The sequence below is a fragment of the Vipera berus genome (assembly GCF_964194415.1).
Source record: "Vipera berus genome assembly, chromosome: 5".
NCBI lineage: Eukaryota > Metazoa > Chordata > Lepidosauria > Squamata > Viperidae > Vipera > Vipera berus.
In genome coordinates this window covers 3805768-3818997 of record NC_138207.1, presented here as the reverse complement: position 1 = coordinate 3818997, position 13230 = coordinate 3805768, and the positions used below count along the sequence as shown (strand labels likewise).

General features: G+C 47.0%; 1 protein-coding gene across 1 annotated transcript; it reads right to left on the bottom strand.

Annotated features, from left to right (window-relative positions):
- Window positions 1–8477: 8477 nt before the first annotated feature.
- On the bottom strand, window positions 8478–12705 carry B3GNT7 (UDP-GlcNAc:betaGal beta-1,3-N-acetylglucosaminyltransferase 7; the record flags this gene model as incomplete). The annotated part of the gene is made up of 2 exons (XM_081329968.1): window positions 8478–10087; window positions 12677–12705. The coding sequence occupies 2 exons, from the start codon at window positions 12703–12705 to the stop codon at window positions 8890–8892; spliced, it is 1227 nt and encodes a 408-aa protein (XP_081186094.1). The 3' UTR covers window positions 8478–8889.
- Window positions 12706–13230: the final 525 nt, after the last annotated feature.

Sequence of the window (13230 nt, the reverse complement as noted above, 5' to 3'; positions counted from 1 at the left end):
CCCAGCAACCGTTCGAAGTTATAACGGACACCCACACCCACACACAGACACATACAAAAAGCCACCTGGTTTTGAAATTCCAAGGTCGAGGCTCCTTCGTGGTGCCCTGGCTGCAACTGTGGTGCTCAGCAAATGGACAAACCCAACCCCCCCCCATTTGTCACATAGTCATAGGGTTGCGATGTATAACTGATTTTGCTTTTAAAAAAAGGACATTTATTTCTGGTTTCTAGCAAAAAGCGGTCATAGCAGACACTCGGTTGACTTAACAACCGAGGACAGAATAGAATAACAGAATACAATACAATAGAACACAATAGAATAGAATACGATAGAATGTAACAAAATCAGAATAGAATACAATACAATACAATACAATACAATGGAACACAATAGAATGTAAAATAGAAAATTAGAATAGAATATAGAATAGAAAATAATAGAACAGAATATAGAATAGGACACAATAGAAGAGAATAGGACATAACAGAATAGAAAGAATGGAATGGAATGGAATATAGAATACAGTAGAGTAGAATAGAAAATTAGAATATTTATTTTTATTTATTTTATTTTATTAAATTTATATACCGCCCTTTCCCGAAGGACTCAGGGCGGTTTACAGGGCATTTAAAACAACCAGTACAAAAGTTAAAAACAAAAGAGATTAAATCATCCCTAAAATTAAAAACCCCAGTTAAAAATTCTCAGCCTGGGCCGGAGAGCTCAAAGAGCCAGGTCTTCGGGTCTTCAGAACACCATAGAATAGAATAGGACAACAGAATAGGACACAATAGAATAAGAATAGATAGAATAGAATAGAATAGAATAGAATAGAATAGAATAGAATAGAATAGAATAGAATATAGAATAGGTTAAATACAATAGAGAATAGAATAGAATAGAATAGAATAGAATAGAATAGAATAGAATAGAATAGAATAGAATAGAATAGAATAGAATAGAATATAGAATAGGTTAAATACAATAGAGAATAGAATAGAATAGAATAGAATAGAATAGATAATAGAATAGAATAGAATAGAATAGAATAGAATAGAATAGAATAGAATATAGAATAGGTTAAATACAATAGAGAATAGAATAGAATAGAATAGAATAGAATAGAATAGAATAGAATAGAATAGAATAGAATATAGAATAGGTTAAATACAATAGAGAATAGAATAGAATAGAATAGAATAGAATAGAATAGAATAGAATAGAATAGAATAGAATAGAATAGAATAGAATAGAATAGAATAGAATAGAATATACAGTGCTTATTTGGAAAAGAAAAAGGTGCCGGAACTCACACATGTCATACAACCTGCCTTGCCTACCCTACAAGGTTCCATCCAAAAAAGGTGCCGGAACTCCGTTCTGAGCGTTCTATGAGAAAAAAAGCCCTGAGAATATTAGAATATAGAATACAATAGAATGTAAGACTTTGCTTTTCTCCACATTGAAACTCATTCTGTTGGATAGGGCCCATTACAGAAAATGTGCTGAATTGTAAATCAAAGGACTACCTATACTATGATGCGGCCACCTTATCTCTAAATATCCGTGCGGACATTCTGTTCACCGTGTGATATGTTCCTTGCTTTGCACAATACAATGAATCACAAATTACTCAGATGCCATTAAAATACAGGGAAATGGAGGAAAAATATATCACCCAGTATAGTCAATCATCTGTGCAAATACAGCTAGATAATGTAGGAATTCTCCAGCCGTGATAGTGTTAGTATTCTCACCTTCTTCGGAAGTTATATCGAAAGGAACTTTTTTTTTTCTTTAAAGGGGAAAAAAATGTACGTTTATCCATATAAAATCCATATAAGGAGTGGTTGCTGGAATTGGTTCTGCCCAGGGGTAGGCAAGCTTGGCTCTTTTATGACTCGTGGACTTCAACTCCCAGAATTCCTAAGCCAGCCACACACAGGGGAAAGGAAGAGGTTTCCAAGCTGAGCCATGCTGGCTGAGGAATTCTGGGAGTTGAAGTCTGCAAGTCATGAAGGGGCCATAGTTCCCCCACGCTGGCTGAGGAATTCTGGGAGTTGAAGTCCCCGAGCCATGAAGGGGGCCATAGTTCCCCCACGCTGGCTCAGGAATTCTGGGAGTTGAAGTCCACGAGTCATCAAAGAGCCCAGGTTGCCTACCCCTGGTCTAGTATTTGAATGAAGAAAAGGATTAATTTTTTTAATTTAATTTTTTTAATTTTAATCCCATTTATATCCCGTCCTTCTCCGAAGACTCAGGGCGGCTTACAATTTAAGCACAAACCAATGTGCTTAGCAATAGCCTTCATTCTATGTATATGCCTCATTAGGGCTTTCACCCCCCCCCCCAAGCGGCATTATTACAAAGTCAGCTTAATTGCCCCCAACAATCTGGGTCCTCATTTTACCTACCTCGGAAGGATGGAAGGCTGAGTCAACCTTGAGCCTGGTGGGATGTGAACCTGCACTAATTGCAGGCAGCTGGTGTTACTTAAAGGTTACACCATAGCAGTCTTCCAGTATCTCAGGGGCTGCCCCAAAGAAGAGGGAGTCAAGCTAGTCTCCAAAGCGCCTGAAGGCAGGACGAGAAGCAACGGATGGAAACTAATCAAGGAGAGAAGCAACCTAGAACTAAGAAGGAATTTCCTGACATTGAGAACAATTAACCAGTGGAACAGCTTGCCACCAGAAATCGGTGCTCCAACACTGGATTCTTTTAAGAACAGATTGGACAGCCATTTGTCTGGAATGGTGGTATATAGGGTCTCCTGCCTGAGCAGGGGGTTGGACTAGAAGACCTCCAAGGTCCCTTTCAACTCCTGTTATTGTGTTATCTAGCTTTTCTATTCAAACTGTCCGGAGTTGTCAAATGCTTTGCTGAAGTCGAAGATGTATTACCTCTCCAGAATATCCCCAATCTACTAAGGATTGCAGAATCGACTACCGCTACTGCAATCTACAATCTACTACTAATTGTTCAGAACAGGGGAGGACTTTAGTCTGGCAAGACTTGTTCTTGACAAATCCACAATGGCAGCCGATAATTAGTGCCATTTTGAAAAGGTTTACACTCCTCTTTAAGAGCTGATCTGCAACCTTTCCTGCTATTGACGTCAGGCTGGATTGCAATTCCTCCGTTTTTGGGTGTGCGGGGGCATTTGTGTATGTGCAGAGAACGAGATATTTGTCCTGGAGACATTGTAGTCACGTCACCTTTTCTCCAGATAAGGTGAGCTGTTTCACAACCTTAGCAATTATAAGAGTCTGCATTTATCCAGCTTGCTACTCGAGAGAGCCTGGAGTCCTCAAATGCTTTGCTGAAATCAAGATATATTTCCCTTTCCAGAATACCCCATCTACTAAGGAAATTGTTCAGAAGATTGGAGGAAGATTAGCCTGGCAAGCAGGCTGGGGAATTCTGGGAGTTGAAGTCCACACATCTTAAAAGTTGCTGAGTTTGAGAAACAGGAGGGTGGACGATCAGCAGGGCCCTTCCGTGCTGGTGGATAGAAATTTCATGTGGACCTGAAGCTTAAAATTCAAAGCAGAGTCATCTACCGTTGCTAAGCCGAGGCCTTCCCAACGATGACAACCCAGTGAAATACAACTAGTCCTTCACCTATGACCGTAAATGCACTTCCAAACTTCTGCTGCTAAGCCAGACATTCGTTGAGTGTGTTTTGCCCCACGTTACAACCTTCCTTGCCGCCGTCCTTAAGTGAATCACTGCAGTTGCTCAGTTAGTAACACGGCGGGTTAAGTGAATCTGCCTTCCCCCCTTGAATTTGGCTTCTCAGAAGGTGACCACATGACCCCCCAGGGACACTGCAACCGTCATAAGTACGAGTCAGTTCCCAAGCGTCTGAATTTTGATCACAAGGCTGCAATGTTCGTAAGTGTCGGAAACAGTCAATGGTCCCTTTTTTTTCCCAATGGTTTTTTTTCATCTCCAAACGGTCACTTATCAAACTGTTGCAAGTTGAGGACCCCCTCTATCGAGGGGCTATTTGGCATTTTGCATCCTGTGAAATCACAATGCACTTTTTTTTTCCCAAACGTAAAATTTTATTAAGAAATCAAAATATTAACAAATCCGGTTGTATTCGTACATGCAGCTTCAACACATCAAAGCAACACAGATCTTGTCACATACACGCACTGGGTGTACCTGCCATAAATAAGATTCCCCTCTGCTGCAGGTACCTATAATTTTTTTTTAAAAAAAAAGAAGAAAAGAACCAAGAACCAAGGTGTGAATTTTCTCGTAAATAGAGACCTGTGCCCTCGTTAAGGCAGCCTCCCAAACAAAAATTGGGCAGAAATCTTCTGCTAAGTCTGAAAAAGGGAGTGATCTGCCCTCCCCCTTTCTTGTGGGGAGGGGAGGGGAGGGGAGAAAAAAAATCACAAATTAAAATTTCACAATCCTGCGCGTTAACTGGTCCAAAGTACACGGACCTTTTTTTTTCTTAAAAGGCCGGCCCGGCTGTTGAATTGTTTGAACAATTAATCTACCCAGCAAAGAACATCGTCGTCTGTATTTAACACGCAGTCCAGTATTGAGACGGGATACTAAAAAATGGTGCCACGTCAAGGGTTGTTGTTTTGTTGTGGTTTTTTTGTACCCGTGGCTCTTTCACACTCCCGAGACTCACGCTCTTCGCACGCCGTTCACAATCATGCGTGTCGGCTCTACCCCAAACGGTCATTAAAGCTGGTTTGCACTTGTTCACTCATCCAGTGGTCCGCTTCAAAAAATTACCTGTATTTTGGGGGTGTGTGTGTGTTTTGTGTGTGTGTGTGTGTGTGTGTGTGTGTGTGTGTGTGAAATACAGAAGTTGGGCTTTAAAGCAGGGGTGTCCCACCTTGGCAACTTTTTTAAGATTTGTGGACTTCAATTCCACAGAAGACCAACAGTTCCTGAATTTCGCCAGCTGCTGCAGCTACGAAACAGCCTCCAAGGGACACAAGACAACGTAATAACACAACCCCCCACCCCCACCCCCCAAGAGAAGTTAAGAAATCCTGGCTGCTCAGCTTCTGGCCAGGCCTGCAGCTGAGTGCTGGACTCCACTGCTAAAAGATGTATCTTGAGCATGTACAAAGTTCTCCCCATCTCTGAGCCCAGAGTTTGGGCATCTCTTGACCGAACAGAGTCTTCTGGAGGATGACAGCATGGGGACGATGGAGGCCAGCAGAAAGGAGGGGGAATGAAAGATTGCAAAGGGATCCACAGCTTGTCTAAGATCACCCCCTTCCCCATTCTCAGCTTTGAAACCCCCCAACCCCCCAACTGAACCTCAAGCTGAGTTGCAGTCGGGTTTCCAACAGTATGACTCTAAAAATGCTCTGGTTAAGAGGGGAGGGGGGGCGTGTCGCTTGATCCTTGCACACAGCTCCCCCCCCCCGCCCCAATTTTGCAATTCCAGCAAGGCCACTCCCTTGACCCTCCCCACCCATTTCTGCAATGCCCCCCAGGTCACTCCTCTGAGACCACCACCACCATCACCAATCCATCTCCTGGCCAGCATCTGTCAGATCTGCTGCATTCACAAGCTTCTTTTGCAGGATCGGGAAACGCCCAGAATTTCAAACCACACCTCAGCCATGAAACTCGGCTTTGTAACTTGGGCAATAATGTCCCTCTTTGTGCCCGGGGTTCTCCGTCAAACAGACCGCTTCCCCCCACCTCACACACACCCCGTTTGGAGAATTAGGCCAGGAAGAAGTAGTATTTATCGGCTTTCATCCATCACTTGGGCAGCAGCCTCTGGAGGTTTATTTGCAGGAGGCGTGGTGGTGGAAGGAGACGGGAGGGCCCAAGCTATTTGTTTGAAGTGGGACAGCCCTGTTTCAGTATGTGGGCCTCTACCACAACCTTCTCGAGCAAGCAGGGATCGGGGCCCCTCTGAGAAGCAGAGCCCACGGTTGGATTCAACTACAAAGGCCGTCAGTCTGCATTTGACAGAGCTGAGAACTCCGCCACGGTCAAACACAAATGACCTTGCGAGAGGAGATCCACGACAGTGTTGGGTTTTACTGGTGCCTGGCTGTATTCTGTACTTTACGTATCACTGTATCTTGCAGGAGTAGGCTCCTAATCCCAATGAGGTCTGTAACAATTCGCCATGGCCAACTCATCAGGGCGAGCTCGCCACGGCCGACTCGTCACGGCCGACTCGTCATGGCCGACTCACCATGGCCAACTCGTCATGGCCGACTCGTCACGGTTGACTCGTCACGGCCGACTCGCCACGGCCAACTATCCATGGCCAACTCATCACGGCCAACTTGCCATGGCCAGCTCATCACAACCAACTCACTGTGAGACAGCTCGCCACGGGCTACCTTGCTGCGGGACAATTGAACCATTCAATTTAAGTATTAACAAAATAAATATTTTAATTTTTATCATTCACATGTCACCTGTTCTTTAATGATTTCATCATTCATTTTTTGCATCCTTGCTTTAATGGTTCCATTCTGCCGTTTCTTCAATATTGTAGTGGAACTCTTGGCCCATGGCGAATTGCCTGTGGCGAGGTGGCCATGATGAGTTGGCCATGATGAGTTGGCTGTGGCAAATTGCCTGTGGAGAGTTGGCCGTGATGAGTTGGCCGTGGCGGATTGTCACAGACCCCATTGGACTAGGAGCCACTCCTGCAAGATACAATGACACATAAGGGACAAAATTCAGCCAGGCACCGGTCAAACCCAACACTGCAGAGAGTCGTGGATCTCCTCTCGCAAGGTCTGGAGGAGGACCCAACCATGGAGATGATCAGGGCCATCAACTCCCTCTCAAGAGTTACTCTCCTTGTGTTCATCTCCATGGGTGATGACCTGCATCCAGCCTCTGCTTCCCCAACCATCATGGAGATTCAAGGGGAGAACATTTTGAGAAGGTGGAAAGTAGGAAGTCTTCAGCAGAGAGGTCAAAGAGCCTGTCCACTTAAGCTTCTTCTTGCCATTCATTGGGAGAGTTTGCCTGGCTGGAAGGTAGACTGGGGGAGGCAGTGATCCATGCAACCTGAGGTTCTCCAGATGTTGCCCAACAGTGAGGACCTCTGAGACATAGAGCTCAAAGTCTGAAGTTCTCCTTTCCTTGATAGACCTATGCTCGCACATTGGCCGAAACATCTACACAGGCTTTGATGAGTACGTTGGCACCCCAACTCTGCTTGTTAGGAGTCAACCATGTTCACCTTCTCAGCCAGCCAACCAAAGCCCAGTCCTCCTTTTCTGATGGCAACAGAAGCTTCTCCGTTGCCCTGAGAAGGTACAGTTAACCTTCTTCACAAGGAGTTTCTTAGCGATGTGTGCCTTGAACCAACTGAGGCGTTGTGTATCAAACTGCCAAATCTGAACTCACAATTGGTGATCTCCCCTCTACGACGGCTCTCGTTTCAACTCTACTCCTGCGTCAACCAAATTGGCGGGCAACTCCAGCCTAAGAAGAGGAATAGTCTGTCAATTCTTTGACAAAGATTGGTCCTCAGAAAGAGATAAGACTAGTCCAGGGGTCTTCATACCTGGCCCTTTGATGACTTGTGGACTTCAACGCCCAGAATTGCTCAGCCAGGCATGCCTGTTTTTTTTCCCTCTTACCTCCTCTAGTGGAGAGATTGCATAGGAAGGGATTACAAGAGAGTAAGCTATGCTGGCTGAGGAATTCTGGGAGTTGAAGTCCACAAGTCATCAAAGGGACAGGTTTGAAGACCCCCTGGAAAAGGGTTAGGAGAAAATATGGGCCTACAGCAGAACAAGGGCATATAGAGGTTTTACCAACGGAAGAGATTTAGCCACTGTACCTTATTTTATTTTATTTTTTCAACAAAATTAATGCAGCAAAGCATAGACTAGGGGTCCCAACCCCTCGGCCACAGCCAGGTACCGGGCTGTGACCTATATGGAATTGCACTGTGCAAATAGCGGGCAAAGCGTTCGCACAGCTCCCTTTGTATGAGGGGCGGACGCGTGTGCTCGCACAACCCAATTTGTGCCAGTGGCATGTGTACGCGCACTTGCCACTTGCCCAAACAGAGCCGCACACGAGGAAACAACTCTCTCTCTCTCCCTCCCTCCCTCCCACTGCCGGTGATCCACAAAGCCGGAAAAGTTGGGGACCACTAATTGCATAGATTGTAATTAGGTGTTTTGTTTTTTTTAAAGTTTGCAGAGTTTGAGTGACAGTTCCTCTGCTGAGTGGGGTGGGGTGGGTGGGGGTATAGCTGGCAGAGCGGTTCCTCCTCCCAAGAAAATGTTCTCAAAGAAGCAAATCTACACAACACGCTATCTATATATATTTGAAGTTAGTAAAAATAAAAACGATGAACTCCGGGATATGAGAGAAAATTCATCGTTTTTATTTTTACTAACTTCAAACGTCTACACCCGGGATTCCAGTTTTTAAATTTAGGGTTAGGGTTATAGGAAATGCACCCATATCTTCACGCACTCCCACATACGCGTATACGCACACTCAACAAAGCTAGAAATAAATGTCTTCGCTTTAGGACCAGCCTCCAGCTGTAAAGCACATCACAAAAAAAAGAGCGTGTAAAACCCATCTCGCTGTCCAATGTGGGGTAATCATCCTTCACCTGGCTGACTCCCCCATCTCTTCAAGTTTTTTTCCCCCCGTATCCTTCAAAAGCCCCACAGGGGAACAAATAAAATATGACAAACACCCCCCCCCCCCGCAAAAAAAAAAAGAAAAAGACTCCGATTTTTCCAATCGTTTCAACAAACCCCTTCCCTGCCTCTTCCCCCGTTGTCATCGCCCTGCTTTCTTCGTGAGAAAGTGGGGGGGGGGAGAAAAAAAATCGGAGAAAATTTTCCCCCGGGATCTTTGGCGATCTTCCTCCTTGACCGAAAATGGGGTGAGCTAAAGGATGTTGGCTTTTTGGGAACAGGACAAGTGTTTATGGACCAAATCCCACATCTTGAGCAGTTCGGGTGGCTGAAGTTTATGGACCACCAACATGCTTTTGTAGAAACAAGGTTCCTGGTTCATTTTGCTGTTCTTGTTTTTCACCAAGCCAAAGGTTTTGAAGCCGGTGTGAGCCACGGGGGTCACCTTGAGGTCCTCGAGACACATCCCCAGGTAGACGTCGTCAATGGGGTACAGCTCCCGGTTTTCGGAGGCGCCGTGGAGACGCTTGGCCAAGGGGCCACCCATCACAAACCCTCCTCCGCCTGCATAGGACGGGTAGTACGTCTTGCCGTATAAAGAGTTGGGGATGTAGTATTTGTTCTCCTTCTTGCGAATCGGCCTCGCCTTGACCAGGACGTCGCCCACAAAGAGGTCCCCTCCTTTCTGATCCTTCAGGTACTCCAAGATGTTCTCAGGACTCATGAAGACATCGTCGTCCCCTTTGAAGATGTACCGGACCTGGTGACAGTAGATGTTGAACCACTTGAGGAAGTGAACTTCCTTCAAGGTGAGGTTGAAAAAGGTATCCAGGAAATCCCACTGCAAGATGTCCCCGTAGATCCGATCCTCGTACTCCAAAAGTTTCTGGTAGTTGGGACGCTCCTCTTCTTTGGAGGCAATGCCCAATAGGAAGAGGGTCTTGATTTTTTTCCCATCCAACACGCGCTCTTGACCCCACGTCTGACGGATGGCTTCTCGGCGATCGTGCTGCGTTATGATGGACTTCACCACAATGAGCAGGTCGATCTCGCCGCTGCACTTCTCCGGGTGGTTGATGAGGATGGGGAAGTAGCGACAGTGACGGTAGTAGAGAAACTGCTGGAAATGGGGCTCCAGGTTTTTGAACCAATCCTCTTTGGTGAAGTTGAGGTTGGCCGTGCAGTTGGTGGCCTTGACGTCCCAGGACGTCACCGCCTTCTCGGTGGCTTCGACGACAGGCGGAGGGACGTCCACCGCCTTTTTCCAGAAGTTGTTGTTGAGGGACATCACCTCGTCCCTCTTCTGAGTTTTGATCGTTTTCTCTTGGGAGAAAGCGGATTTCTGAGGCTGGCTCTGAAAGAACTGGTTGGGAACGCTGCCCTTTTGCAACAGCATCACAGTTACTACCAGCGCGAAGGAGAGGAGGACGCTTTTGTACACGGTCTTCTTCCTGGGGTGAGGAAAAGAGAGAGGAAAGAATCAAGGTAAACATCTAGCCAAATGTCGCTGCAAACGTAGAATCCTAGCGCTGGAAGGGACCTCTGAGGTCTTCTCGTCCAACCCTCTGCTCAAAGCAGGTGGTCTTATACCATCCCGGTCAAATGACTCTCCACTCTATTTTTTTTTGAAAACCTTCAGCGATTGGTGAAACGTTGGACAGGGCCAAGAGGACTTGGATCATAACATCCACCCCCACTTCCCAGTTTGGTGAATTTGTTTCAGCCATTTTGCGTCATTTTTCTTAGGAGGTTGAAGATGCGAAGGTTTAATCGGGATAAATATTGGCAGACGCCACCCCAGATACGACCCCAGGCTTTTCATCCATGGATTGAAAAGGGTGGGAGATTCACTATCTTGTCCTCAAACAGTATTGGTTCCAAAAATGGGGGCCTGCCAAGAGACAGCACAGGGGTGGACTTGCCTCTGCAAGCAGACACCACTATAGCAGCGTTCCAACATCTCAGGGGCTGCCCCAAAGAGGAGGGAGTCAAGCTATTCTCCGAAGCCCCTGAAGGCAGGACAAGAAGCAACGGATGGAAACTCATCAAGGAGAGAAGCAACCTGGAGCTCAGGAGAAAATTCGTGACGGAACAATTAACCAGTGGAACGTCTTGCCACCAGAAGTCGTGGGTGCTCCAACACTGGAGGTTTTTAAGAAGAGATTGGGCAACCGTTTGACCGAGATGGGATAAGGTCTCCTACTTCAGCAGAGGGCTGGACTAGAAGACCTCCAAGGTCCTAGGATTCTAGGAGGGAGGGAGGGAGGGAGGGAGGGAGGGAGGGAGGAAGGAAGGAAGGAAGGAAGGAAGGAAGGAAGGAAGGAAGGAAGGAAGGAAGGAAGGAAGGAAGGAAGGAAGGAAGGAAGGAGAGGCAATGGGTGGAAGCTCCTCAGAGGGAGATCAAGCCTAGAACCAAGGAGGAATTTATTTTATTTTATTTATTTATTTATTTATTTATTTATTTATTTATTTAATTTAATTTGTATACCGCCCTTCTCCCGAATACATAAATAAATACAAAAATTAAGAACAGATTAAACCATAGTGCCCAAATACAATAAATACATTACTTAAAAACAATAATTAAAACCCCAATGAGAAATTAACCAGTGGAACATCTTGCCACCAGAAGTTGTGAATGCTCCAACACTGGAGCTTTTTAAGAAGACATTGGGCAGCCATTTGACCGAGATGGAATAAGGTCTCCTACTTGAGGAGAGGGTTGGACTAGAAGACCTCTAAGAATTCTAGGATGGATGGGAGGGAGGGAAGAAGGAAGGAAGGAAGGAAGGAAGGAAGGAAGGAAGGAAGGAAGGGAGGGAGGGAGGGAGGGAGGGAGGGAGGGAGGGAGGGAGGGAGGGAGGATGACCCACATAGGGTCTCCTGCCTTAGCAGTGGGCTGGACTAGAAGATCTCCACGGCCCCTTCCCACTCTGTCATTCTGTCACGCCGGTAAAATAAACCCAGCACGGCAGGAGAAACCGCCAGGTCTACAAGGGAAACGGTAAGATTTTCTTTCAACAACCGATCAGACCCACAATCCCAACTGCAAACGTACACCCTTGCAAGACACTCAGCCATGGCAAAAACTGTCTTCGGCCTCCGAGATTGATGCCCTCCGCCCAGATGGGCACTTTGCCCGAGCCGGTCCAATTTCCTCCCTGATTCCGGCTAGCTCCCCCATCAATTGCCAAGGGAGACAAAGGACAGTCAGGCTTCTGTTTGCAACCTGGGGCTTTTCCGCAAATAGAGAGAGGCCTGTTTCCTAGCTGGCAGCCCCCCCCCAATCGCCCCCACCACGCTGGGCAAGAGAAGAAAAAAGCAGAGAGTTTTTTTTCCCCTCAGCCGCATAGTCCGGATTGTGCAGATTGTGCAAGGGTGCCAAAACCTAGCCATGTGCATTTCCCCCCTTTCATTCCAGAAGGGGCCCTGGAGGTCTTCTAGTCCAACCCCGCCCCCCAGCTGGGGAATTCTGGGAAGAGCCTTGGTGGAGCAGTGGGCTAATGCCTCCTTAAGTAACACCAGCTGCCTGCAATTAGTGCAGGTTCGAGTCCCACCAGGCTCAAGGTTGACTCAGCCTTCCATCCTTCCCAGGTAGGTAAAATGAGGACCCAGATTGTTGGGGGCAATTAAGCTGACTTTGTAATAATGCCGCTTGGGGTGTGTGTGAAAGCCCTAATAAGCAGGCATATACATAGAATGAAGGCTACTGCTAAGCTTGTAAGCCGCCCTGAGTCTTCGGAGAAGGGCGGGATATAAATGGAATTAAAATTAAAAAATAAATAAATATGAAAGCCCACGCATCTGAAAGTGGCTAAGGTTGAGAAATATTGCCTTAGAGCAGGGGGTCTTTCAAACGTGGCCCTTTTGTGACGTGTGAACTTCAACTCCCACAATTCCTCAGCCAAGCACAGGTGGCCTGGCTGAGGAATTCTGGGAGTTGAAGTCCACGGGTCTTAAAGTGGCCACGATTGGAGACCCCCGATGTGGTGGGAGGCCCAGATGACCACAGGCCATTTCCAAACCCTTCATTTGCACACCATGCAAACGGGGTGGCGAACATGCGCATGAGGCAATCAGTGATGGCGGTGCCTGTGTGAGGCTTGTGGCGCCGGCGCTGCCAGGCCTGGATCGATGCCGCCCAGGCGCGAGGATCGTGCTGTCACCCCGGCGAGGATTGCGCTGTGGCCTGCAGAGATGGTTCTCCGGTGCAAGGATCGTGCCGCGGCCCACCTGCCACTTGCAGTGCTGCCACCGCCCACTCAAGGTTCGTGGCAATGCCGCCACCCGCACAATACTAGTGGCGCTGCCACCGCCTGCACAACACTCATGTCAAAGGTGGCACGAGGGGAGTGAGCACGCGCACGTGCTACTCACGCAGCCCAGCAGCGAAGAGGCTGTGGCCCATAGGTCGGGGACCTCTGCTTTGGAGCTTGAAAAAAAATCAACTAGCATGGTTTCCCAGCAACTTAACTGTCTCTTAGATCAGAGGTCCCCAATCTACTGGCCGCAGCTCACTACAGGCCACACACACTCACGTCTCCCTTGTGCCGGCGCTACCCTCGACGCAAACCTTGGCCTGATTCTTGCACTG